Source organism: Heteronotia binoei, chromosome 9 (genome assembly GCF_032191835.1).
Source record: "Heteronotia binoei isolate CCM8104 ecotype False Entrance Well chromosome 9, APGP_CSIRO_Hbin_v1, whole genome shotgun sequence".
Classification (NCBI taxonomy): Eukaryota; Metazoa; Chordata; class Lepidosauria; order Squamata; family Gekkonidae; genus Heteronotia; species Heteronotia binoei.
In genome coordinates this window covers 43987262-44014927 of record NC_083231.1, presented here as the reverse complement: position 1 = coordinate 44014927, position 27666 = coordinate 43987262, and the positions used below count along the sequence as shown (strand labels likewise).

At 41.0% G+C, this 27666-nt stretch overlaps 1 protein-coding gene across 2 annotated transcripts in view; it reads left to right on the top strand.

Annotated features, from left to right (window-relative positions):
* GALNTL6 (polypeptide N-acetylgalactosaminyltransferase like 6) overlaps positions 1-27666 on the top strand; it is an 816075-nt gene that overhangs the window by 727248 nt on the left and 61161 nt on the right. For both annotated transcript variants that reach the window (XM_060246534.1, XM_060246536.1), the window contains one exon: positions 24602-24719. In XM_060246534.1, the coding sequence (XP_060102517.1) occupies positions 24602-24719 (118 nt within the window). The remainder of the gene's footprint in view (positions 1-24601; positions 24720-27666) is intronic.

Below are 27666 nucleotides of genomic sequence, written 5' to 3'. Positions count from 1 at the left end.
ATGGGGTTTGGGCCATCAGCAGGTCACAGCTAGGCTACCCAATGACAGGGGGAAGTGGTGACAGACAGAGTTCAAGGCCACTCCTGTGGTTGCTACAGCTTCCAATAAAAATTGAGGATCAAGCCAACATGTTGAGCTTTTATTATATCTATGATTATATAAAGGACTATGGAAGCAGACTTTAAAGCTAGAGGGTATCCAGAGAGGGCGATCAAAACAGTTGAATCATGAGCTATGAGAAAGGACAGGAAAGAATTGTTTTTGAATCATGAAAGATTAATAAGAGCTAATATACACTGCTTTTAATTTTATTCCAGGTTCAAATTTTGTTAGATATGCCATATTAAAACATTGGCATTTACTGGAGGACATCCCTGGGTGTGAGACTCTGCCACATATAGGGTTTAGGAGAACAAGAAATATTAAAGAATGGTTGGTGGGAGTGGACATTAATCAGAAATTAAAAACTACAGAGGGGGCTAGGGACCACTTTAAATGCTATGGTTGTTTAGTGTGCCAATTTTTCTTTTGAAATGAAAGAATATACTCTGAGGAAGGTAGGACCCCCAATCTGACTAAAGTCATTCTCAGACTGTCAGTCCTGTCATGTTATTTATTTATTATTTTGTGAATGTGGACTTGAGTATATAGGAAGTATGAACATATGAACATATGAAGCTGCCTTATACTGAATCAGACCCTTGGTCCATCAAAGTCAGTATTGTCTTCTCAGACTGGCAGCGGCTCTCCAGGGTCTCAAGCTGAGGTTTTTCACACCTATTTGCCTGGACCCTTTTTTGGAGATGCCAAAGATTGAACCTGGGACCTTCTGCTTCCCAAGCAGATGCTCTACCACTGAGCCACCGTCCCTCACCCAGTTAAGCCCCAGGTGTTAGAACACCACTCGAGGATGAAATATGCTGTCATGGAAGCTCCGCTTACTGCCTATTTTGTCAATTTCAAACATGATATACTAAGATTTTTGTACTATCTAAATATGAAGACATGCAACATAGAACTAAGGATGTGCATAAGACCCTTCTACAGAAGGATGCTACTGGATTTTTAAACTAGATATGCTGGAACCAAAGGGTAATGACTTTTCTTGTTTTTTGTGATCAGATTTTGTAATCTTTAAAAAAGTTTTCAAATTCTCTGTAATGACTTTTTAATTCTTAATTGAATGAATTGTAATATTATGTTTTAGGATTAATGAATTGTTTAAAGGAATTGTCAGTATCCCTAAAAAATGTGATTCTCAACATTTTGGCTGAAAAAAAATATTAATTACAGTGTTTAAATAGAGATAGAAATGGTACCTCAATAAGAATATACAGATGGTGTGATATTTGCAGTCACAGTGGTGAGTGGTATATCAATAAGATAAACTAAAATTTTAAAAATCAGAAGACAGTAAGACATTATGATGTGTAATATTTTATTATAGGAAAAATTGTTGTTGAGATTTTCAAACCAAGGGCCAAACGACATCCAAAGGCCAGCTGGGTCATAAGAAGAATTAAATCTACCTAATAGAAAGAAGAATAAATTTTGCTTAATATGAGACTGATGTTTATTGAAACAAAGATATTTAAGAAAATTACACCATAAGGTTAGTATCATAGATTGTGGAGTGATTCTGAAAGATCAGTGCAGGCCACAGTTGGTTTACCAGCACTTGGGATTGGATCCTATCCTGGACTGTATTATCTAAAGCAGGGGTAGCTAAACTAGCTTAATATATGAGCCACACAGAATAAATGTCAGAGATCTGAGAGCCACAAGACATGAATGTCAGATGCTTGAGAGCTGCAAGACAAGAAAGGAAGGAAAATAGTTGGGGAGGGGGAGAGAGGGAGAAGAGGAAGAAAAACAACTTTAAATGTAGTGATTTAAAGAAAGAAATGCCTTCTACAAGCCAGCCAACGGGGCTTCAAGAGCCACAGAATATGTGTGAAAGAGCCACGTTTGGCTCCCGAGCCGCAGTTTAGCCACCCATGATCTAGAGGGTACCAACTTCAGAGAAAATTTGTTCCTAGCTTACCTCACTCAATTTAAAGGAAATTTTTTTGTGATTTCTATGAGTTAAAATGTGATTGTAATAGGAGTTTATATATGAACACTGTTATAATTATTTAGGAATTCTCACATAGTTACTGTAATAAATAGTTTGAATTTTTGTAAACATTATTCATTACCATAGTCATTACCATAGTCATCACATTTCTTTCCGTGATTCTCTCTGTAATTAGACTAATAGCTAAAACCTGAGCTGGCATCTTATAAAACAAAGAACTCTGGCCCAACCAATTTTGAAGTAGATCCTCAGCAAGAATGGATTAGCCACTTTCCTCCCTTTCCAGCTATTGCTTTAGCTCAGGGTAATAATTAAAATATAGAACAAATTGCCAATTCATTTTCAATAACTGAACGCATTTAATAAATCAATTAAATATTGATTAAAACATTCCTGGTGCTATTGTTTAGAAATAGCTAAAGTTGCTAAAAATGTAAAGCTGCCCAAAGTTTTTAAGAATGAGAGCTTCATCTGAATCATTAGTCATGCTCTATGATCATGTTAACTGTAGGTGGAATGGGATATCCAGACTCCGGAATATCATTTACTGGCTTTCCTGGCACAGATCCACTTCATTGCAGATTTACTTCTTTAAAATTCTAACTTGCAGTATCAAACATCTACTCAGTGAAGGAAGGAAAGTAGTCTCAGGAGAGTCATCTGGCATCTTAAGGAAACAGTTATTCTGCTGGTACAGCTTTGGACTTTTGTTTCTTCTTGTCCTGTGATGTGAAAAGGGACATTACACCATGAAATAGCTCCCATTCAAACCAACAGAAATGGCTATTGCAGGGATGTTGAACCCATTTGTTACAAGGGCCAGATCTGACATAAATGGGACTTTGTGGGTCCAGGCCATGTGTGTAGTGCCAGGTAGCGAAGATATAAATTTTATAAAGGATACAAACAAACACAAAGTGTGACAGTCATCATGAGGCCAGGATTCTTGCTGCAGATGATTCTTTATTTCTTTTAGGTGCTTAGGAACAGTTTAAAGTAATCCCAGGGACCCTGCCCCCCCCCCCAGGAACTCCCTGTTCCCTTTTGGGATTGGCCTTACAGGCAGTCCTAGCAACTGGATGCCTTCGGAGCACACAAGGGTGGTAGGCTTCACGTCAAGGGTGTCCTTCTCTCTGTTGTCCTCTCTATGTGGCTATGTCTCCTTTCCCTGACTCCAGTGCCTGCCGCCTCATAGCTGCTCCCATGTCCGGTGTGGCTATGTCTCCTTTCCCTGACTCCAGTGCCTGCCACCTCATAGCTGCTCCCATGTCCGGTTTAACTTAAAATGCAAACTTGTGATATTTTGCTTAAAATGGAAAGGTGGGGAAATAGTGGGATTTAGCAATTCAATTTTTAAAATAGCCGCCCTGAGCCTGCTCCGGCGGGGAGGGCGGGATACAAATAAAAATTGTTGTTGTAAAATAAAACATAAAGAAAAAGCACAAAAATCACAGCAGAAACTAAAAATATAAAATGCTCTAAGCCTAGGAAAACGTGAAATGGCCAGGTATTGCAATCTTCTCTCCCCCCTCCCTTCCAGATCTACTCAGATTGGCAATGGCTCTCCAATGTAATATACTCCTTTGGCTATGGGTTCCCAGGTTAGAGTACTCACTAGGCACCCGTTCTCAAGTCCATTCAGAAGAGACAAGATGACTCAAAGTATCAACCCCTTTATTTGCAAGGGGACAATTCCAGGAAGTGGCAGATTCAGCTGGCCATGCAAACACTGGAAAGTAAAACTACTTGAGCCTCCACTCCATTGAAATACATTGCAGCACAGACAAGGAAAACACAAATTGGATTTTCCATTAAGATCTCTGGGTCCAGATAGACTGCTCCCAGAGTAGTCTATCTGGGCACAGAGACCTTAATGGAAAATCTATTCTGCATTTTCTTTGCAGTTTTGAAAGCCCAGAAGAACTTCCTGCTGAAACAGGCAAAGATAAGGAGCTGGGCACCTAGGCAACCTGAGAGCTTCAAATGGGGGAAAGGGAGAAAAGAGCTGCAGCCTGATTAAAACTCTTGACGGGCGGGTTGCGGTTGATGGACCATAAGTTTGGCACCCCTGGGCTATTGAATTGATTTCCTAATATGACTGATTTTAATTCCAGTATTAAAAGACTGGTTGAACTTGGATACCACAGCAAGGGCCACAGCCCTGTCAACCACACTGACAGTCCTGGTGATGAATTTTGTGATGTGATAGTGTGAGAAATGATGTGGTATCACTCCCACCTCAGAGCAGCTTTTATGAGAAGGAATGGAATGGGTTAATGAAGGGAAATATTGAGGGGGTAAAAAGTAAGTCCATAACATATGCCTGGGATCTCTTTGATCCATAAACCTCATTTCCGTGTATTTATTTTACAGAATTTATATAGCATATAACTTTTAAATTTTTTCAGAGTGGTTTCCAACCTATTTAAAATAACAATTGTTTTAGAAACATCCTTATAGCATTGTTTTTATGGTGTTGTTTGTAATAGTTTTATTTCTGTTGTAAGCTGCCTAGAGTTCCACAAGGGTGAAGCGCAGCTAATAAATGTTTTAAACACATAAATAAAATAAATTATAAACCCACTACAAATGATCATGTTCCATGCCTCACTCTAGTTTCCATTAAACTATTTTATTATATTATACAGAGTCGGTTTGTGAAACTGTTATCCAGAAGGCAAGTTTACAGTTACTTGAAATGTGCCATCTGCAGCTAAACTGTGACCAGTTCCATTCATTGTACTGATTGGGTGGGTGGGGGGATTACACTAATCTGGTATTTCACATGGGAAACTACAGTCAATAGAAAGATTTGTCAAGAAGATCTAACTATATGTTGTAAATTAGATTTTCAGTCAATTAATATATGACATTTTTAAGAGCTTACAACATAGAGGAAGCAAGATCAGCTGCATGCAAGTACAATTCATTGCTACCCAAATGGGAATGCCAGGCAACCATACAGCAAGAAGCCCACAGGGGAATACCCTGGCATCACAGCTCCATGTATTGGTGTGCTGAAGCAGGCAACTAGCATCTGAGTCTGTTATGGCAAATTATAAAGTTTGGCTAAATAGGCTACAGAGGCAAAACAGCATTCAGTGTGTGGAAGGTAAGTATCAGCACTGACTAGGTAAAGGTAGTATTTGATCAATGTTCTCCAAAGGGTTAGATATTTCCAGTGTAATTAACATCAAATCTCTGTGCATTTCACTTTATTTTTTTCTTAATAAAGAACAACCTTTAGTGATTTGTTAAGTTATTTAACACCATCAAGGAATGTAATTTAGAATAGTTTGCTGTGAATGGAGCTTTCCGAAATCTCTAAAAGACTTTATTAAGGGTCTCTGTCTCTGAGGGGGAGAGGAATCAGCACAGCAATTAGACTTGGGGAGTTATAACTGCCCTGCTAAGCAGGCCAAAGTGCAGAAGCTTTTATTTCACAACATGTTATTTTTGAAATTAAGATTCAAAAAAGCAGTTGGTGGTGCCAAGTAAAATGTAGCAAGGATAATTTTAACATGCGTTAGAGACACATTTCAAGAGCCTTCAGGAAGATGGGCTTCTGGCAAATATTTTTTTTGTCTTGTGTATATAAAAGGCACTGCATTATCCATGGCAATAATGCCTTTTTTAATTTAGAAAAAAAAAGATGAATTAGGAACAAGTTTAATTTATCTTCACCAATTATGTTCATGCAGCATCCCACAGAGATACACTTTTGCCCTCCTGAAAAGCCAAAGATGAATGATCCAAACAGAAAACAGAAAGCCATCACTGAAAATAGATAGTTTTTACATCCTGTGAAACAGTGGGATCTTTGATAGATAATTAGTTCATTTAGAGATGGTTATAGCTGATATTTTCATTCTTAACTATGCATGCACTGCCAAGATCTATATTGAATGCCTCCCCAGACACAGACTTCGGGCTTGATGCTCTACAATAAGCAGCATCAAAATGGTCACTTGAAATAAAATCACAAAGAGATTGCTCCATGAAGTAAACTCTTTGATCATAATGCAGGCCTTCTAATTTTTACCATGCAAACACTTTGGGAGATATTTTGGGGTTATCTGTAAACCCTGAAGTCCATTGGGTGAGACCCTGCAAGCAAACAGCTTGTTGCTTGGAGCAGCTTCCACATGGTTGCATTTTCCACAGCCACTTTGCTACCACTCATTAGACAGTCTCTCAGCAAGAAGGGGAGAATGTCACTTGGCATGATGAAAAACAAATTTTGCCAGACAGGTTTCATTCTATGAAAAGTCCTTGCCTCTTTTGATTCCTGTATAGCTTCTATGAATTCATCTAATCCCTGGTTGAAGCCATCTAAGATAGTGGTAGTGAGTTACATAAAGGTATTATCTGTTTATTTTAAGTATTACATTTAAACCCCACATTCCTTGCATCTTGATATGATGTGATTTCATATATGGAGTACATGGGAGGCCTCTCATCCAGGCACTGGCCAGACCCATGTGTACATATTCTGGTACAATTATGTGTTGAAGGCATATTTGCCTTGTAGGTCCTGAGTCTTCTGTCCATCAGTTCTGATCTTATAATAGAAAAAGAAGATACGAAGATACTGAATTTATATCCCATGCTATACTCTGAATCTCAGAGTCTCAGAGCAGTCACAATCTCCTTTACCTTCCCCTCCCCCACAACAGACACCCTGTGAGGTAGCTGGGGCTAAGAGAGGTCTTACAGCAGCTGCCCTATCAAGGACAACTCCTACAAGAGCTATGGCTGACCCAAGGCCATTCCAGCAGCTGCAAGTGGAGGAGTGGGGAATCAAACCCGGTTCTCCCAGATAAGAGTCCGTGCACTTAACCACTACACCAAACTGGCTTTCTGTCTTTCTGTCAATTTTCTTAGCACCAGTGATTTGGGATGCCACAAACTGGGAATATGGGTTACAGCCTCTCCTGCTGTTGCCAGTCTCCATTTTGTTTCACAAGTACAGCCTATTTCCTATCTGTTTTCTCATTGTTTGCTATACTCTCAGTCTTGATAGGAAGGGGCACCTAAGCTTAAATTTACCTCCTAGATGATTTGATCTTAGCATTGTTTACCTTCATGGCCTTGATTTTGATTACTATAGAAATCCTGTAAATTTGCATAAGAGGGGAGAAGAGAGAGACAGAGACTGCCAGCAAGGTATCCAGTCCTTTTAGAACATAGTTTTTTTCAAACTTTTCTTTTGAAAGAGCTAGATGGTGGTCTCTCTCTTACTTGCTCTGTCCCTTGCTCTCTCCTCTGTAGGCACATGTCTTCTATGGTAAGGTGAACTTTTTTGAATACAACAGTGTTAAAAACTCTGCTTGGATTCTTGCTACTGGGTCACATATGGAATCTTCCCAGTTGGTGTTTGACAGATGCAGGTACCTGCGTCTACCACATGATTAATTCTCATATTTCATAGAAAATTGTTGGCCTACTGCTGTTGCTGCTTATCATGTTTTTCGTGTTTCACATCAGGCTATGAAAGTAGCTTTTAAATCCCACCTGAAGTGTAGGCTCGAGCTACAGATGATGACACTGAATGAGGTTTCATTTTCCATGTTCAATTAGAAACTGTGCTCCTATTTGCCAGAATTTGAACCCTGGGTATTCAATCTCATCTGATCTCAAAAATGGAACCTAAACAGGAGGAGACTGCTGCATCCCCCATGGTGCCGTGCTTGCTAATCTTGCCAGTACAGCAGGAATTTGAAATCAAGCTCCAAGATGAATCTTTCAACAGAGGCAGAGGGAGGCTCTTTCATTTTACATCTCTACACAGGGAGCTCTTGACTGTGCAGAGTTGTCACCTTGGGAAATTCAAGTCTGTGTGCCACTCCCAGAATAATAAGAAGGGAAAGGTATCCAAAGGGTATTGATGCCGACAGGGTGATGTACGAGGGAAGGAAAATCACTAAAACAGAGCACGCTGTGTCAGATTTACTTGTAGTTGTTGTCTCTTTCCTGGGAACAGAACAGACAGAGACAGAATGCTGACTTCTTTGGGGCTCATGTTTCTTCAAGGAAATGCACTTGGTTTCTCTCTTTCTATTAGTCATTGCCAAGGCATTGAGTCTTCCAACTAATCAAGGCCTTGCTCTTCCAGGACTTCTATACTCATAAAAGATGGAAAGCCTTGTCAAGCGTCCACTCTAATTGACCCCCAAAGACCACTTAGTTTTGACTGTATTGCTTTTCAGTCTCCAGTGAAAGATGGAAGTCTGGTATATGGCATTCTGAACAGGGCTCCTTAATCATATTGCAAATTATTTCCCTTTACATTTAGTCCATTCTCTTTTGGAGCTTTCTACCTGCATTTTTTCAGTGTTAGCATTGCCTTGATGTTGCTGCACAGCATAAGGTTTTGCAAATGATATTGCTGAGGGCTAAGCTTGATGGCACAGAGATTACAGATCTTCCACCATCTTTTAAAGCTACATTTCAGGTTGATGGGATTATGATTTTCATCAAGGTGACACAGGGAGGAAAGAAGAGACCTAACTGTTCCACTGCTGCAAAGGTTTGCCTATCAAAATCACCCCAACCTCCTATACCTCTACGCAAGGGTCATTTTGTAGAAAAATAGGTGGTGGAGCTCATCCAGGGATTGTTATGCAGCTGCATATACTATTCAATGGACAAGGAGGTGGAACTCTCAGAAGGAAGAGGTGGAACTCTCAGAAAGGTTCAGGAGCTGTTCTCCTGTGAGCTCGCACTGAAACTGAGGCTTGCTTCTATGAGACTTGGAAAGGAAAAAAGACAGGCACCTGGGCAGTTTCAATCAGAGATGGTTGGTCACCTACTGGTTTGGTTTATGCCCTACTCACTGAATATGTTCACAGAGCCAATTATTCACCAAACTCTTTGGATGCATCCCAATAAATCTGAGTGTGCAGCCGCTGCCAGTTGTCAAAAGGCACATAGTCACAAGAAAACAAGGCTTGAGATTTTTATTTTATTTATTCAGCTATTTATTAAGAATATTTTGTGCTGCCTTTCCACCCAATCATGGCACACAAGGAAGTGAGCATTAAAAAGGTAAAATAATTAAAATGCAGATAAAAATATAGAATGCTATCAAAAACATATGAGCAAACTACAATAGGAGGGTCAAAAGATGCTGTTGGAGGCATTCCAGATGAATCAAATAAGTCTTTGTCTGCTGGTGAAAGACACACACTGATAGAGGGAGAAAAACAAATCTCCCTGGGTCAAGTATTGGTGCTACAACAGAGAAGATCCTGTCTTGGATTCCTACCAATCTAGTCTCAGATGGTGGGGGCAACCAAAGCAGGGCCCCCCGGGATGATAGGGTTACCATGTCCAATTCAAGAAATATCTGGGGACTTTGGGGGTGGAGCCAGGAGACTTTGGGGGTGGAGCCAGGAGAGATGGGGTGGAGCCAGGAGCAAGGGTGTGACAGGCATAACTGAACTTCAAAGAGAGTTCTGGCCATCACATTTCAAGGGACCGCACACCTTTTAAATGCCTTCCCTTCATTGGAAATAATGAAGGATAGGGGTGCCTTCTTTTGGGACTCATAAAATTGGATCCCCTGGACCAATCTTTTTGAAACTTGAAGGGTCTTTTGAGGAGACGCATTGGATGCTACGCTGCAAATGTGGTGCCTCTACCTCAAAAACAGCCCCCTTAGATCCCCGAATACCTGCGGATCAATTATCGATTATTCCCCATGGGAATTGGTCTCCATAGGGAATAATGAGTGCCCAGCAGACATTTCCTCCCCTCCCCCCCGCCCGTTTTCTGATGACCCTGAAGCGGGGGGAGGACCTCCAAACTGGGGGATTGATCAACACACAGAGAATCACAGCAAAAGTAAACCCTGAGATTCTGTGATGACCAGCCTCTATATCACTTATACAATTTTTTGATTCTTATAAACCTCTTTATGTTCTTTGAAACATTTTCACAAAACATTATTTCAAACCATACACTGATGAATAGAACACCTTAAGTGAACAAAAAGGAAGAACACAGTCTTTGAAAGTTCAGAGTAAACTGTCTCATAAGAATAGAATTCCGTCCTTCTGTATATTAAAGGGAATCCTCGGTCCGCTTGCTCCTGAGAAGACCCCACAATGTCTCTTGAAGATTCAGCTTGAGATGTACACAGCCCAACACAGCTACAAGGTTGTACTTTGTTTTCCTCGTTTCACCAAAGGCTTTGACCAGCTTTTTTGCAATTTCATCAGAGCACAGGAAAGATTCCAACTCTTCTCCTTCAGGACATTCTCAATTTTCAAAATAGGTCTTGCTTTTTTGTAAAAAGCTGATCAAAGCAAAGTGTTCCTCTTGCTCTTTGTCTCTGGAACTAAAGGAATCTGTACATCCAGAGACGGGCTTCAAGGTTCATTTAAAGGATACTACAACCTGTGCAACTCAGCAATGTATTTGTACTCTTCAATGCCCTGCAAAAAAATCTATTTGGGTAGCACGATGCGTGTCGTGTGTACATGTGTGCTCGAACACAAGTCTTGAATAAAAAATTCTGTGACAGATGCTCCCCTTGTGGAGCACTACAGGGATCTCCAGCATGATCCCAGCACACTGAGATTCTTTGCAGCGGAAAGATTCCCCCCTGAGACTACAAGGCAAGGTCGATGTTGCCAGATGGCTTTTAAAACGCGAAATGAAATGCTATCCGTAAGGACTGCTTTGATTTGTAAGTTAGATTTTACCTGGAAGAGAGACACTGTATGTTAGTAAGCTGTAGCTTTAAGGAACGATTTAATTAGATACACCTGGGTCGCGGTCACACATACCATTAGTGACGACACAGCTCCATCTGGCTGACGGATTAAATGTGTTAGTTCAGACATCCACATCTGTCAATCAAGCGTGATCCGGGGTCATCCAGGCTTGCCACGCATGAATGGTGCATTAATTTGACAGCACATAAAGTCCGGCCCTTTTTCAAAACAGCAGCACAGCATCGGCTTTTTGTTGTTTGGACAGCTCATGCGCAATACTGCCTCTCACCTTGTTTTTTCAAAGAAAGCCTCAGCAGACATGCACATTGCGAGATCATCCAGGAATCTGAGGTGACGCTTCTGCTTCTCCAATCAACACAGGATCAGAGGGGCGGGGGAATTGTTATCCCACTATTCAGAACAGCAAAAATTTCTTTTTTTTTCAATGTGGAGGATTTCAAGATATCATTGTCACTGCCAATTTCTAGGAAAATAATTCCTGGCAGTTCCGTGGTTTGGATCGGCAAGGTTAATTCTGGAAACTTTCGCCCTTCCCCCCTGCCTCTGAAGAAAGTTTTGATTTTCCAGATCCAAACAGTTGGGCGCATGTTCAATGGACCCCCTCCCCTCCCAGAAATCACCATCTGATTACGCATGCTCCAAGAAAGGAGCGTGATATTATTGGATGTCTGATCGCGCACAACAGAATGAATCGCATTCTTGGATGCTCGTCTGAACTGCCCTGCATCGATTCAATATTCAGCGGTTCAGATTTGAGTGCTATACACCCGCTTTTAATGGTAGGTCTGACCGCACCCCTGTGGACTTATAAGTGGGAGTATCAGAGAGCTTGGAAGGAAATTGACTATACTGGAGTTAAGCTATTTGAAGCATCAGCATTGAATTGGTGAAAAAAATTGGAAAATGTATGCTCTTATAAGAACATAAGAGAAGCCATGTTGGATCAGGCCAGTGGCCCATCCAGTCCAACACTCTGTGTCAAACAGTGGCCAAATATATATATATATATATATATATATATATATATATATATATATATATATATATATATATATATATATATATATAAATAAAATGTTTTTTGTATGGTTAAATGTTTGCATTTTTATGTACAGCTTGTAGAAGCAAACAGCAAAACGTGGGAGAGAATACTGCTGCGTCACGTATCATTTTATGCCTAGCTGTGCATTTGAAGACAGGAGCATCTGTCTCCGTGGATAACTGCTGCATTGAAACCAGGACCCACACCTTGTTATTGAAGCACTATGGACATGGACTTCCAATTTAAATGATTGTAGGTGGGGTCACATGTGTTCCTTTGTTTGCTCTTAAGACTTTGTATGTTCGAATGATACTGTTTTTATAAGTGAAATTCATACTTTGTATAAGAGGGGAGGCTGGTCTTCACGGAGGTGTTTACCTATTTTCCCTGCTCTACTATCCACATTCCTCTTTGCTTGTTACACAATCTCCAGGCGAGGGCTGGAGAGCACTCAGAATTACAACTGCTATCTAGATGGCAGAGATAAGCTACCCTTGAGGTGGGGGGCATGAATGTCTTCACTTGGTTGGGTTGGAAGACAACAAGGTTGAGGGGGGCACTTACCCAGAAGCCTTTAGTGGTACCTTTCCAGGTTGGTGGGAAATTCCTGGAGATTCTGTGGTGGAGGGTTTTTTTGTTTTTGTTTTTTTAACTTTTCAAAGATTTTATTATTAACTATTTTGACAATACAGAATAAATATATGAAGAAGCATTTTGGCAACCTCCAACAGAAATTACTGAGCATATAAGCACGATAAATCATGTACAATACGGCTAGAAATTCAACATAACGATATCATCAAGAGTAAGACTACTTTGTGTAACTAAAATAATACACAAAATATTTTTCAAAAACTGATTCTGAGGTACTGTCTGACTGCACCCCATATCTGATAATAATGATGATGATGATACGAAATATGAAATAAGAAAGAAAGTGGTAGGATATCATGAGTTGAAATATACTCCATAAATGGGAACCATTTTTCTTCAAAAGAAGTAGATTTAGGATAAATGTCCGATTGGGCTATTTGAACTGTGATTTTTTCCATAATTAATTGATCCCATATTTTTGTGAACCATAACAAGATTGAAGGTGTTGTGTTGGATTTCCAGAGAGAAGCTATTGGTGTTTTTGCTGCCATTAATAAGCTATCAATTAATGAGCGTCTGATTGTAGGAACTGTTGTATCTTGCCAATATTGGAGAAAAGGTATCAGAGGCTGAAATGGGATTCTATAACCAGTCATTTTAGCAATGTGTTCAAGAACTGTGTTCCAGAAAGCCGCAATAAATGGACATTACCACCAACAATGTGCGATAGATCCAGTGTCTTTACAACCTTTCCAACATTAAGAGGAGTTGGATGCTGAAAATTTAGCCATTTGTTTGGGATTAAGATACCAGTGGGTTAACAACTTAAAGTTTTGAAGCTTCATGTGTCATGAAGATGAACTGACAAGCATAGAATTCCAGATAGCAGGCTGTGGTGCAGTTTGAGGAGGGCATAGGAGTTAGGGCTTCAGAGCAGGGTTCTTGCTGTGGAAGCTGACTGGGTGATATCAAACCAGTCACAGACTTCCAGCCTAACCTGCCTCACAGGGCTATTGTTCAGATCAAAGAAGGCAGAGGAGAATGATGTAAGCTGCTTTGGTCCCCCTCCATGGAGAAGAATTGTCCATTTCCTATGCAGAGACTTCAGGGAGGGGGGAGGTGATGGAAAGCTGAAGTCAGAGAGGCAAAGAAACAGAAGGAGATAAGGTTGCCAACTCCAAGTTAGAAAATTCCTGGATATTTAGGGAATGGGGCCTGGAGAGGGTGGGGGTGGGGGTTGAGAAGGGGTGGGACTTCAGAGAAATATAATGCCATAGAATCCAAACCAACAATTTCCTCCTGGGGAACCATTGTTGCCAATCTCCAGGTGAGGGCTGGAGATCACTGAGAATTACAACTGCTATCTAGATGGCAGAGATAAGCTACCCTTGAGGTGGGGAGGAGTCAATGCCTTCACTTGGGTGGGTTGGAAGACAGCAAGGTTGGGCAGGCACTCACCCAGAGGCCTTTAGTCGTACCTTTCAAGGTTGATGGGAAATTCCTGGAGATTCTGTGGTGGAGTTTGAGAAGGGCATAGGAATTAGGGCTTCAGAGTGGGGTATGCCAAACACAGGTTCTTGCTGTGGAAGTTGACTGGGTGATATTAAACAGTCACTGACTTCCAGCCTAACCTGCATCACAGGGCTGTTGTTCAGATCAAATAGGGGAGAGGAGAATGATGTAAGCTGTTTGGTCTCCCCCACACTGTGAAGAAAGACTGTCCTTTTCCTATGTAGAGGCTGCAGAGAGGGGGAAAGCAATGGAATCCTGAAGTCAGAGGGGCAGATAAAGGGATGGCTCCACCTTGGGGTTGGCTACCCTATGCCTGGCTGCTTGCTACTGTTCAGCAGCAGCCACCTATGACAGCCACTGTGGCATAGGAATTAGGGCTTCAGAGTGGTGTATGCCAGACCCAGATTCTTGCTATGGAAGCTGACTTGGTAATTTCAGACCAGTCACACACTTCCAGCCTAACCTGCCTCACAGGATTGTTGTTCAGATCACACGAGGGGGAGAGGAGAATGATGTATGCTTTGGTTTCCCCCACCACCACTGTAAAGAAAGACTGTCATTTTCCTATGTAAAGGATGCATGGAGGGGGGAGGCAATAGAAACCTGGAATCAGAGGGGCAGAGAAACAGAAGAAGATAGGGTTAAGAAGAAGAATTGTAGATTTATACCCCGCCCTTCTCTCTGAATGAGAGACTCAGAGTGGCTTACAATCTCCTATATCTTCTCCCTCCACAACAGACACCCTGTGAGGTGGGTGGGGCTGAGAGGGCTCTCACAGCAACTGCCCTTTCAAGGACAACCTCTGCCAGAGCTAATGGTTAACCCAAGGCCATTCCAGCATCTGCAAGTGAAGGAGAGGGGAATCAAACCCGGTTCTTCCAGATAAGAGTCCATCCACTTAACCACTACACCAAACTGGCTCTTACCAAACTGGTTACCAATTCCAGGTTAGAAAATTCCTGGAGATTTAAGGGGTGGGGGCTGGAGAGGATGGGGTTTGAGGAGGGATAGGACCTCATTAAGGTACAATGCCATTTCCTCCTGAGGAACCACTGGAGATCACTCAGTTTTACAATTGTTTTCTAGATGGCAGAGATCAGCTCCCCTTGAGGTTGAGTGGGAGTCAATGGCTTCACTTGGGTGGGAAGACAGCAAAGGTGGCATGCATTCACCCAGAGCCTCTTTCTAGAGCCTGTTGTATTTTTTCTTCACAATGGGCCTTACTCCTAGTTGTACACAAGTTGCTTCATTTGCTGGCCAGCCAATGGAGAAAACAGAAGCTTTGCTCTGCAGCTCCTGTGTGATTGAGCAAGCCTGGCAAAGCAAGTGGTGATGAAAAAGGAAGCAAGAGAGAGAAAAAGAAGCAGATAACAGTGATTCACAGGCCTGATATGAGCCCTCCGGGGGCCTAATCCATCCCTCAGGCCACACATTTGACACCCCTGTCAAACCCCACTGGGCATTTGCAGCTTGCCATGTTGTCTTTCAAGACATCCAGGGAATGAGGGAGCATTTGGTGGATGAGGAAAATAAGAGGCAGGGGCTGGTTAGAGGCAGGGTGAATGGTAGAGGGACTCAGAATGGAAAACAATATTATATATCATGCTTTTGTGCTGCAGAACAGAACATTGTACATATGAATTACCGTTGTTTGTTCCCTCTCACAGCATCTTAATCCTGTATAATCAGGAATCAGATTATCCAGCTGATATTGTCCTCTGGGTTCAGTGGAAAACCCTCCAATGCTGGGTTGTCATCACACAGCACAATGCAAAGTTAGGGGGTTAGTACAAGGGCCAACAGCTGGTTTTACTCTGCTTCTCCCTTCCTCTTCTCCTTTCCCTGGGGATAAAAATCTGTGTGTACATTGTTCCTTCACCACATAGCAGTTTGGGTGTGGGTTGCAGGTAACACCACATTAGAGGTCACAGCTGTGCAGAGTAGAGGCTGTTCCAAGCTCCAAGGTATGGCATGTCTCTGCTGAAATCCAGTTCCCATTCCTTTGCTTTCCTGCTGCTGAGGTGGTAGATTTTAGGGTTTGATTGACTTCTACTTTAGCAGTCAAATATAATGAAATAATGGATACCTTTAAGCAAAATAACCTTAACATGCTGATGACAAAATGATCAAAGGCATTCACAGGCCAGGCTTCTCCACATCAATTCTCTGCTACTCTCTCTGACTTTTTTTTTAATAAGGCATGCTATTAGGAAGACTCATTTCCATATAGTTCCCCATCCAGCCAAATGAGCCTGTGTAAATGTAGAGAGATGGCTTTCATTTCATTTTTATGACCAAATTGGGACCTTTTTATATTTTTGATTTAGTAGGAATGGCAAAACAATCTCTCTTTTTGTGGGGTGATAAAATGGGAAGGTTCATTTCCTTTGGTTTTGACAGCATTGCCCACCCGTCTCCACAGCAGCTTCAAATGAAAAGCAGACGCTACTTGGGACAATAAAGTGCTCAACCTCATCAGCTTTCAGCTCCTTCATCCTTTGCTGGGAAGTGGATTCCAGTGTTTTTCTGTCACTTCCATTTTTAAAAACAGCTTTCATGGCTTTTACAAGAAAATGTCATTGTGCCTCTGGTGCAGAGGAGGAGGAATCTAATTTCATTACAGTTAAGTGCCTGCCTCCCCATTACCTTCCATAAGAGCATAACACAGCGTATTATGGAGCTTTAATAAAATTGGAAGGAGGAAGGTAGAAGCACATTTCAGGAAGCCAAATTACTTTGGGACACCTAGTTACCTTCTCATTCTCACCCTCTGTGCTGCCTTTTCTACAACCTAATTACTGCATTTTCTGGGACTTGCTATCCAGTGATAACCAGCTGGCCTGCTTTGTGTAGTGGCAACACAGAATGGCCAGAGCTTTAGACTCCAACCTTGCCACCAGATAATTGCTTCTGACAGCCATATTAATCTCCAGAGACTCAGAAGTAAATAAAATATTTAAAAACTGATCTTTGATTCCCAAGCTTTCCTGTAGCCAAGCTTTCCTGTAGCAACTAAGGAAAAGAGAATACCTTCTGGTTTTTGGCAATATTACTGATCAAAGAGGTAATACTTTGTCTGCTCCATGATAGATCACAGCCTGTATCATTAACTGTGTGTCTCATCCACTTAGCAAAATGTGAGGCCCTTATCAGCTTGAATCCATGTCATTGTGTGCAGGCTTGAAAGAGCCCAGAGAAAAGCTAACCAACTCTATCTGAGAATATGTGCTGCACAGTTGTATTTAAAAGGATTCCTTCAATGAAAACATGCAAGCTATTTAAGCTTTGTGTCGACTTTATTCTCCTGGTTCAAGTTAATCCAGTGGGAGTAGGGTTGGGAGAGACAGAAGAAAATCATTGTTATTTTTCTACTTTTGTTACAAACCCAATGTGTGTAAAGTTGCTAATATATGCCATGCCACATAAATCTTGCCTTAGAGCTGGTAATATTGTATACAGAAAAAAGTAATCTGTCTGAGAATGCAGTTTTATTGAGGGGGTTTAGAATCTAGGGTTTTTTTAAAAAAAAAAGTTTATCTTGAGAGGAATTTGTAGAGCTTGTGACATAGAAATCTAAAAATCACATGCTACTGTGCTACTCATGACAAAAGGCATTAAGAAGTCATCTGCTTCAATGGAGAAAGGGTTGCAGTGGGAACTGAGAATCTTAATGCTACAGTTGTAGCCTTGGGAATTGGCTTAACGGATCTGGTCTTAGCCCCTTTCTCACACAGGCTTCCAGAGATAACATGAAAATAATGGCACCAATATTGTCAGAGTTTCTGAATGTGAACCTGTGAGTCTGCTATTCAGTTCTTGTGAATGAGTCTATAGGGGGGGGTTTTCCCTGCAGTGATTCTGAATGAGAGTTAAGGATTTGATATAAAAAAGTCTTTATTTTCTTTAATATCTGTGTTGGATATTCACTGAATGGGCAGTTTGCTTGCAGAAATGGTGTCCATGTGTAGCTGTAATGCAGGATAGCAGATTTACGTCCATGTACAAGTGTCTGTTTGCCTCCTATCATGCATATTTATAATTCAAGTAATATTACAAAGACCGCAATGAGTCTCCCGTGCTCTTTCATCCAAGGGAAACTAGTAAGGATTTAATTTTCTCAGACAAGACATTTAAAAATCAAACTTGCTCTACTCTCTGTGCTTGTTTCCTTTGTAGTCAAGAGTCCTATAATATTGGAAATTTAATACCGGTGGTGTTTTGAATAGTTTTGAGTCTGTGCAAGTGATGACATTCAACATGGCAGCTGGCCAGGTAGCCACTGTCAATAAATGCTCTTCTTTGCATTACCTGCACACCAGAGTAACCAATGAAGCAAGTATTGCATCATTTAAAATCAACTATTATATGTGCTGCTTTTGTACTTCTGCATTTGTTGTTGGTTATCAGTCTTCATCATATTGGTACCTGTTCAAAACTAATTGAATAAAACAACTGTTCACAGGTAGTAGTATTTGTGACCACTTTAAAACACTCAGTTAGGAACATGCTTAGCTATGGGAGCCAAGTAGGCAAAGTAGCCAAGAACTGAGTTATAGAGAGGCACACCATGTAGCTCTCTGCCACCACTACCAACCCAGCAGGATCAAGGAAGGAACCTCTTTTATAAGTTCATTTTTATGTGAGGTGAGTTGTCTGAATAGTAGATGGACAGGAACAACCATCACAAAAGGCATTTATAATACAATTTGGAGCAGTTTTTGATATTTATAGAACAGACATTTTTTAAGAGTGCTTCTTACAGCTTGCAATCAAATTCTGATTTAAACAGAAGAGCACTGGTCAATCACTAAGATATACTTCTTACTGCAACTGTGCAATCCTAAGGAAAAGTGTACTTTTCTAATTGTATGGATCAATGGGCTTTGAAGGATGCAATTCTGCTTAAGATCACACAATCAATTACTTGGTAAGCTCCATGCTATTAATATTAGACACTACTGCCAATGAGAGATCCAAAATACTTTAATTGTGGATTGAACTGTTAAACATAAAACACCTTTCAAAGGTTTTCTATCAGTAAAGCATTATAGGTCAGTCCCTGAAACACCTATTAATACCATCATAAAAAAAAAATATATAACCGTTTACTAGGTGATTGGCCCCCAAATCACATGTTCTGATGATTTATCTGTATTTTTAAGGTTACCAGTTATCCTTTTAAAAAGGGATTTAGGGCACTGCAGGTTCCTAGGTTGTAAAAGACTAGTTTTGAAATACTCCAGCTCTTGAAGAACAGGAAGCCAATAGTCTATGTAAGCCAATAAGTAAGATGGTATGTCACATCTCCAAAGAATTTCTTTGAAGTTTGGACCTGCCTTCCTGATCAACATCTATGCAGAGGATGCAGTGGGCTTGTCTTCAGAAAAACTTAAGACTTGAAAGGCTTCCCTTCTTGTTCTGGTATCTCCCAGGAAAGGTGGGCCAATCACCGCATCTTCCTTGTGATGTGTTCAATTAATTCTTCAGAACAATTTCTTGCTTATGTTGATTGGACTCAATCAAGAGATAAGACTATTATCATGGTCAGGAAGCAAAATACACATAGATCTAGTTGGAAAATGACAGTCAGTGTAATAGGCTTTTACTTCAGGTGTGTTTCAATCGGGTTTAGAGCCCAGCCTTATGGAGAAGAAGCAGACATCAGTCTGTTGATCTGCTTGCAGGGCATCACTGTCAGCAGAGGCTGGCAAACTATTTATGCATCTTTCAGCATTGCTCATGAAATTATAATGAGCCACCTATAATCCTAAACAAAGCAAAGCAAGCCCCCTGGGCAAGGAAGATAGTCCTTTGATATATTCACTTCCCCTCTACAGTGAGGGTAGATATTGTTGTAATTGGATATTAATCCTCCTGAAATACAATCTTTGTATATTCAGAGTTCATTTTCTTGAAAATATTGATGAGGTTTACTGAGCTACGATCATCTTTCTTAAGGCTTGCAGCTTGGCAACGGGAGGGAGGATATTGTGCAACTTAGATGGATTATCTGGCTGGAAAATGCTAGCCTTGCTTGCACTTGGCAGTTGAACTTTAATCTTGAATGGGATGTCAGTCTGGTGAAAAATCACAGGCTTTCTGTTAGCTAGAACTTTTTAAATGTTTTACATATGAAGTGTACTTTTTAGCATTGTGTTAAAATTCAATACAAGATTGAATACTGGGTTCAGCACTAAGAATGAGGGCTGCAAGCATAGTGACCAGCAGCTTTACTTGTGATTTCAGCAACTATGTACAGGCATGTAAAACCACAGACCACAGCCTGGTTAAATACGGTCTGTTAGACTCCTCCCTGCCCCCAACCCATAGGTGCATTCAAACTGGCCCTCTGCCCCCTATAGGTAGTCCAGTACAGCCTGTCCAACCAGACTGCGGCTGCTACAATCTTATTTCTCTATTGTCTTCAGGTTGAAGCTCACAGAGACCCTAGGGAACTTCAGCCCAGACATAACACAAGGTCTGCAGATAGAGAAAATCCTAGTTACACATACAAATAGTGTTTATTTAGGGCATTTGCCCTATGTTGATGTTGAAGGCTCTGTGGCTCAGAAGTAAACTATTCCCTTTGTATGCAGAAGGTGCATGGTTCAGCCCCTGGTATTTCCGGTTTTAAAAGGACCAGGTAGGTGATCTGAAAGATTCTTATGGAGAACTGCTGCCAGTCAGGGTAGACAATATGGACCTTGACAGACCAGCGTCCTGTCTCAAAATAAGGCCACTGGCTGGATCAGTATTGGGTATGATCTATGTTTGTGACAGATTTCAAAATGATGTTAAGCAGCTTAGGAGAACTGCATATGGAAGCAGGTCAGAGAGAATGCAAGAGAAAAGTTCTCTTTGCAGAACATGCAGTGAGCAAGCAATACGTCTTTCTTTCCCTGCTCACTCTTAGTTAGGGTTGCCAAGTCCAATTCAAGAAATATCTGGGGACTTTGGGGGTTGAGCCAGGAGACTTTGGGGTAGAGCCAAGAGCAAGGCTGTGACAAGCATAATTGAACTCCAAAGGGAGTTCTGGCCATCACATTTAAAGGGACAGCACACCTTTTCAATGTCTTCCTTCCATAGGAAATAATGAAGGATAGGGGAAACTTCTTTTGGGGCTCATAGAATTGGACCCCATGGTCCAATCATTTTGAAACTTGGGGGGTATTTTGGGGAAAGGCACTAGATGCTATACTGAAAATTTGGTACCTCTACCCCAAATAACAGCCTCCCCAGAGCCCCATATAGCCACAGATCAATTCTCCCTGATTTTCTATGAGAATAAATCTCCATATGGAATAATAGAGTTCCCAGCAGACATTTCCCTCCCCTCCCCCCGCTTTCTGACGACCCTGAAGCGGGGGGAGGGCATCCAAACCGGGGGATCCCCTGCCCCCACCTGGGGATTGGCAACCCTACTCTTAGTCTCCCAGGAAGGTTTCGAATTCAAAGAACAAGAGAAGATGTGTGGGAGCAGGTCTGCACACTGCAAAGAATATGGATTTCTGCGCACATATGAGCTTCATAAGAATATAACCAGAGCCTGCTGGACCAGACTAGTGGCCCATCTAGTTCAGCATACTGTTTCACACAGCAGCCTACCAGTTGACCTGAATGGTCAAACAGGCCCTCCATTGTTGCTGCTTTCCAGCACTAGTATTTAGAGGTTTGTTTCCTCTATATGGAGACTCCCTTCATTCACCATAACTAATAGACACTGTTGGACTTTTCTCCATGAATCTGTTTACCCCTTTTTAAAGATATCTGTGCTTGTGGCCATCCCTACCTCTATCTGCAATGAATTCCATAATCCAATTACTCCTTGAATAAAGAACTATTTATTTTTATCTGTCCTGAATCTATTTCCCAACAGTTTTATTTGAATAGCCCTCAGTTTTAGCATTATGGGTGAAGGAGAAAAAGCTCTCTTTTTCTACTCGCTTTACCCGATGCCTAATTTTCTAAAACTTTATCATGTTTCCCCTTAGTCATCTCTTTTCTAGACTGAAAAGTCACAGATTCTCCAGCTTTCCTCATAGGAAAGGTGCTCTAACCCCCTAACCATCTTAGTTGTTCTCTATACTTTTTTCAGCTCCAAAATATCCTCTTTGAAGAATGGTGTGGTTCATTCTGACACAAGTACTGCTCAGCTGGGAGGTATATGTGATTTCTTTAAAATGAAGGAACAATTTAATTGGTGTCATTGGTGTACTTCCATCTTACCTACATTTCTAAATTGGTGTGAGATTGCTCCATGGAGAAGTATATGCTTGAAATCACTTTCAAACTCTTTGACCATGTAGTAGTTGGAGGTCTTTTAACTGCAGACATTGAAGAATGAATCCCAGGCCTTCTATAAACTGTGCCCACTCCTTGGCACCAAATTATTTTAGTAGCACAGCTATATTAAGACTTTTAGTCTACAAGTTATTAATCTTTTGGCTGCTACACTCAAGGACTTTGTTTTCTGAAAAGGTGTCAGAAGAGCTATGTTTACTGGTGTTCCTGATTGAAATAGATGATCCTGGGTAGCCTACAACAACATGGTTTCACCATGAAGTTGCTCACTTCAAGTGGTAGTAGGGTTGCCAAGTCCAATTTAAGAAATATCTGGGGACCTTGGGGGTGGAGACAGGAGACTTTGCGGGTGGAGCCAGGAGACATTAGGGGTGGAGCCAAGATCAAGGCTGTGACAAGCATAATTGAACTCCAAAGGGAGTTCTGGCCATTACATTTAAAGGGACAGCACACCTTTTCAATGCCTTCCTTCTATAGGAAATAATGAAGGATAGGGGCACCTTTTGGGGGCTCATAGAATTGGACCCCCTAGTCCAATCGTTTTGAAACTTGGGAGATATTCTGAGGAGAGGCACTAGATGCTGTACTGAAAATTTGGTGTTTCTACTCAAAAAAACAGCCCCCCCAGAGCTGCAGATACCCATGGATCAATTCTCCATTATTTTCTATGGGAATAAATCTCCATACGGAATAACAGAGTTTCCAGCAGACATTTCCCTCCCCTCCCCCACTTTCTGACAACCTTGAAGCGGGGGGAGGGCCTCCAAACCGGGGAATCCCCTGCCCCCATCTGGGGATTGGCAACCCTAAGTGGTAGTGGGACTTGAAGTGGCTATTCTATAGCCCTTAATTGACTGAGCCTACCTGACAGTAGTATTGTATCCTATATAATGCTATAATCCATTCATGTCTGACTGTGGGATGCAAACAAAGGAACCACAGAAGCATAGACTCAGTTCAGGCAGTTTTTAAAAGCAGACAGCTGTCCTTATCATATCAAGCCCTGCTGCCCAGTAGAAAATGTCAAGACATAATTGTGGAGTTTAAACTGTACAGAGAATTGCACAAAAAGTCAGTTTTTGAAAAGAAAAAAATTGAATGCCACAAATCATAGCTCTTTCCTCTTCTACTCATACTGTTGATAGGTTCACTAATAATAGGAAATCTTCTGAACTTTCATATGTCAGTTGTTTCAAGCATGAGCATTTCATTCTTTAAGTTTATACTTATTCTTTAAGTCTATACTTATGTTATCTTTGAAGAATAGTTTTTGTGTAGCGGCTATGGTGGTGGTGGTAAATTAGTGTCTGAGTTCTAGGTAAAGAGTGAGTCTGAATTCTAGGTAAAAAAATTACTCTGGTGTGCTTGTCAGAGAGAAAAGATGTTTCTTTGTTAGCAGTTAATGGGTGTCCATGTCGTTCTGCACCCTTGAGAACCCTCACACTTAGTAATTTGGGAAGGGAGACCCTCATAATCTAGGGCTCTAAAATGTAGCTTAGTTAGCTGATGCATCCAATTCAACTTCGAATGGTACCTAATCAGATCTAACTTAGCACCATGATATTTAGCTTTCTTTACTTCTGTTGTAATCCAAAATAAATAAATGAAGTTTTCTAACTGTATCATGATGGTGCTGTTGAATAATTATCCCTTTTGAATATGTTTAGTTTGTTCAAGTTGCAAGCAATAGCCCTTGCCAAGTACATATTCATCAAAGTCAAAAAGAGTTTTGAATCAAAGGTCTGAAAAATCCCATAATTCTTCAGGTTTGTTCCTTATACAAATAAAGATTATTGTTATTAAGCTTCTCTGTTACAAGCTCATCTGTGTACTAAGTGGACATTATATTTTGATTATGCTGATGCTGAAGGGCAGAAAAAGAGCATTGCTGTAATTTGCTTTCCTTGGCTGGAAATGGAAATGGAAGGTTGAAAGCAAAATACCTAAGGAAAAACATTCAATAAAATACTGCTCAATTTATTCATATATAGAAAAGGACTGTCAATATTCTTGAAGTCAATAAAGTTTAAAAGTCCCAAGTACGGATAATACAACTTGCAACCACTAATCGCTATAATCATGATTCACCATGAGCTAGCTTTGTTTGAAAGTGAAAACCTGTCCCTTATTGCAATCTATTTATGCCTGAAGGAAGATTTATTATTTTTCACGAGTGAAACTCCCACTACCTGAGTTTTATGCTGATGGGAGCTGCACAATACATACAAAGCTGAAAATGAACACCACAGCAGCGTCTGTCAAAGTAGATTGTCATTTTTTTCCCTATGTCATGATGGTACCCTTCATTTACACTTCACTCAATTCTTTCCACAGATCCCCCGTCATGGCTGGAGGTCTGTTTGCTGTTAACAGAAAGTGGTTTTGGGATCTTGGTGGCTATGATCCAGGTTTAGAAATCTGGGGTGGGGAGCAGTATGAAATCTCCTTCAAGGTAAGCTGTCAAAATGTTTTGTCATAGTGTATATTACTTTTGTGTGATACAGACTTACACTTACATTTTTGCTTTCTCTTTTTCCTTTCCAAACTTGATTTTCCTTTCCAAACTTCAGGTGTAGATGATTGGGGAAAGGCAATGGCAAATCACCCCATAAAAAGTCTGCCATGAAAACGTGAAAGCAACATCACCCCAGAGTCAGAAACGACTGATGCTTGCACAGGGTTTACCTTTTTTAAAAACTTGATCTGACTCACAATCATAGATGCAATTTCTCCCATTTCTTTTAAACCAAAAGTAGCCTGAGGGAACAAACTAGACCTGACTTATAATCATGGATTATATTACACTGAGTGGGTGTTTTTTTTAAAAAAAAAAAATCACCTTTTTAGGGTGCTGGCAGTCCCCCGCCGCCCCTGAGACACAGGGAAGGGGATTCCTGATTATTTTAATTCAATCAATGTTGTGATGACACTGCCATAACAAACCTAGTAGTGCCATCAGTGTGACACTCTATAGTTCATCCTAAACTCTAGGGGTTTTACCATAGAGTTCCAGGTACATCCTAGAGTGTCACCCCAACATAGTGATGCCATTTTTTTGTTTGCTCTGAAATGATGGTGCAGTATTGGCATAACATCAGTTCCCTTCCCCAATTTTGCTCTTGCTTCTGCACCAAGCAGTAGCATATGTGGCAGAACCTAGTGTGGAAGGTCTCCCACTATAGGCTTGGCCTCCCTAACGCTTCCTAAGTTGCATTTCTGTATATTGGCCAATGACACAGTATCTTCCTTCCTTACCTGAACTCTGCAATCCCCTGAGGCTACTTTTGGTTTTGCTTTCTTTTTGAGAAAAAAACAAATAGCTGCGTGTCACTTATAGTTCAGATCTAGTGTTTATCATCTTAATCTCCAGAATACTTCCCTGAGGTATTGCTTTGTAACATTCCATGTTTCTGACCATTTCAACTGTTAACTTCAGATCTGTGACACCCCCTTAATGAATCAATGTAGGTTCCATGTGGGGGCAACAGTTTTAAATGTTGTAATTGCCTTAATACCTTTTCCAGAACCCAAATACATTATGGATATAAATGTTTAGAAATTAATGTGCACAACTCTATTATGTACAGAATCATATTGGTAGAAATGTCTACATTTTGGTGGTGGAAAGTGCCATCATGTCACAACTGACTCATAGTGACCTCATAGGATTTTCAAGCAAGAGAAGTTCAGAGGCGGTTTGCTATTGCCCAGTGTAGTGACCCTGGACTTCTATGATGATCTCCCATCCAAATACTAGCCAGGGCTGACCCTGGAAAGTGTCTTAGATCTGATAAGATCGGGCTAGCCTGGGCCATCTAGGTCAGGGAATCTGCATTCTAAACAGGCTTTAAAACCTGTACTTTTTCTTTCCTCCAGTTTTTGAGCAAAAATGAAATTCCACTGTTAGACTTCTGAGTTTTGATCCTTTGGCACTTGTTGTACTCCCTACCCAACCTCCAGACTATATCTGCTTTTCCCATTTATTTATAAGAGGTGTGTGCTATGTATGTCCACTTAAGCACAGGAATCCTTGGAATCCCTTTGAGACAGAGAACTGATACCCCCCTACCATTATTATTATATTAGCATAACAAAGTCAACAGCGCATAGCAAAGACAACATCACAAACATCCAGGAAGACTTACCAGAATTTTTTTGCGATGTGTGAATTTAGGATTTGTAACAAACTGGGGAGATGCCCACAAACCAGGGGTTGAATCCCATGGATCTGTTTGGTGTAGTGGTTAAGTGTGTGGACTCTTATCTGGAAGAACCAGGTTTGATTCCCCATTCCTCCACATGCACCTACTGGTGTGACCTTGGGTCAGCAACAAGTTCTCTCAAGGCTGTTCTGCTCAAGAGCAGATCTGGGAGAGCTCTCTCAGCCCCACCTACTTCACAGGGTGTCTGTTGTGGGGAGAGGAAGGAGATTGTAAGCCACTCTGAGACTCCTTTGGTTAGTGAAGGTGAAGGCAGAGTAAAACTCCAATCTCTTCTTCTTCTCTTCTGTTTGACTAACAATAGGAGCTTCCTTTGGCACAAGAGGAAGTATTTATTATACTTAACGTATTTTAGAGCCTGCTGTGTGATCTGCCCTGGGCTCGCTTGTGGAAAGGGCAGAATATAAATGGAAATAAATACATACATAAATAAATAAATACATATTAAACATGCCTTTCCTTGACACAAGAAGTTCTTCTGCTAAAAGCCACTTACACCAGAAGAAAGGCACCATGTGCTCAAGGAAGGCACCATCATTAGTGGAACAGACCACTGGAATTCAACCCAGCATTTTTAAACCATAGCTTAATCCTGGCTTGTGAGCAAGAAAAATAAAAACTCAGCTCATTACAGCACCCAAACTCTGACATTGCAACAACAACTACAGTTAGCTTCAACATTTCCTAAACTAGGAAGTATTCAGTATTGAAGGGGGAGAGAATGTATAAGTTCAAGAATGAACCAGTCATAGACTCTGGCTTGTTAATGACTTTGAAATACTTCTATACTGGAGAGCCATGAAACTCACCTAGTGGTTTTTGGCCAGCCAGCCTAACCTGTCACACAATGTTATTATGAGAGCAAAATGGAAGAGGGAGAAATTAAGTGAACCAAGCATCTCCTGGAATTTTAGCCTGTGGCAAAATGGGGTGGGGAGAAGGGGGAGGGAGGGAGGAAGGAAGGAAAGAAGGAAGGAAGGAAATAGAGTGGTTTTTTTTAAAAAAAAAATTAGGCTCACTCACAACTTTAATTCTAGTAGGTCTCTTGGCTCATGAAGTAGAATTTTTGCTCATGAAACTCCACAGTTTAGAAAGAACATTGGACCAGTGACATGGTGACATCTATTCTGGTGCAGCCCACACATGTTGTCACTGCACAGAAACAATGCTTCAGCATTC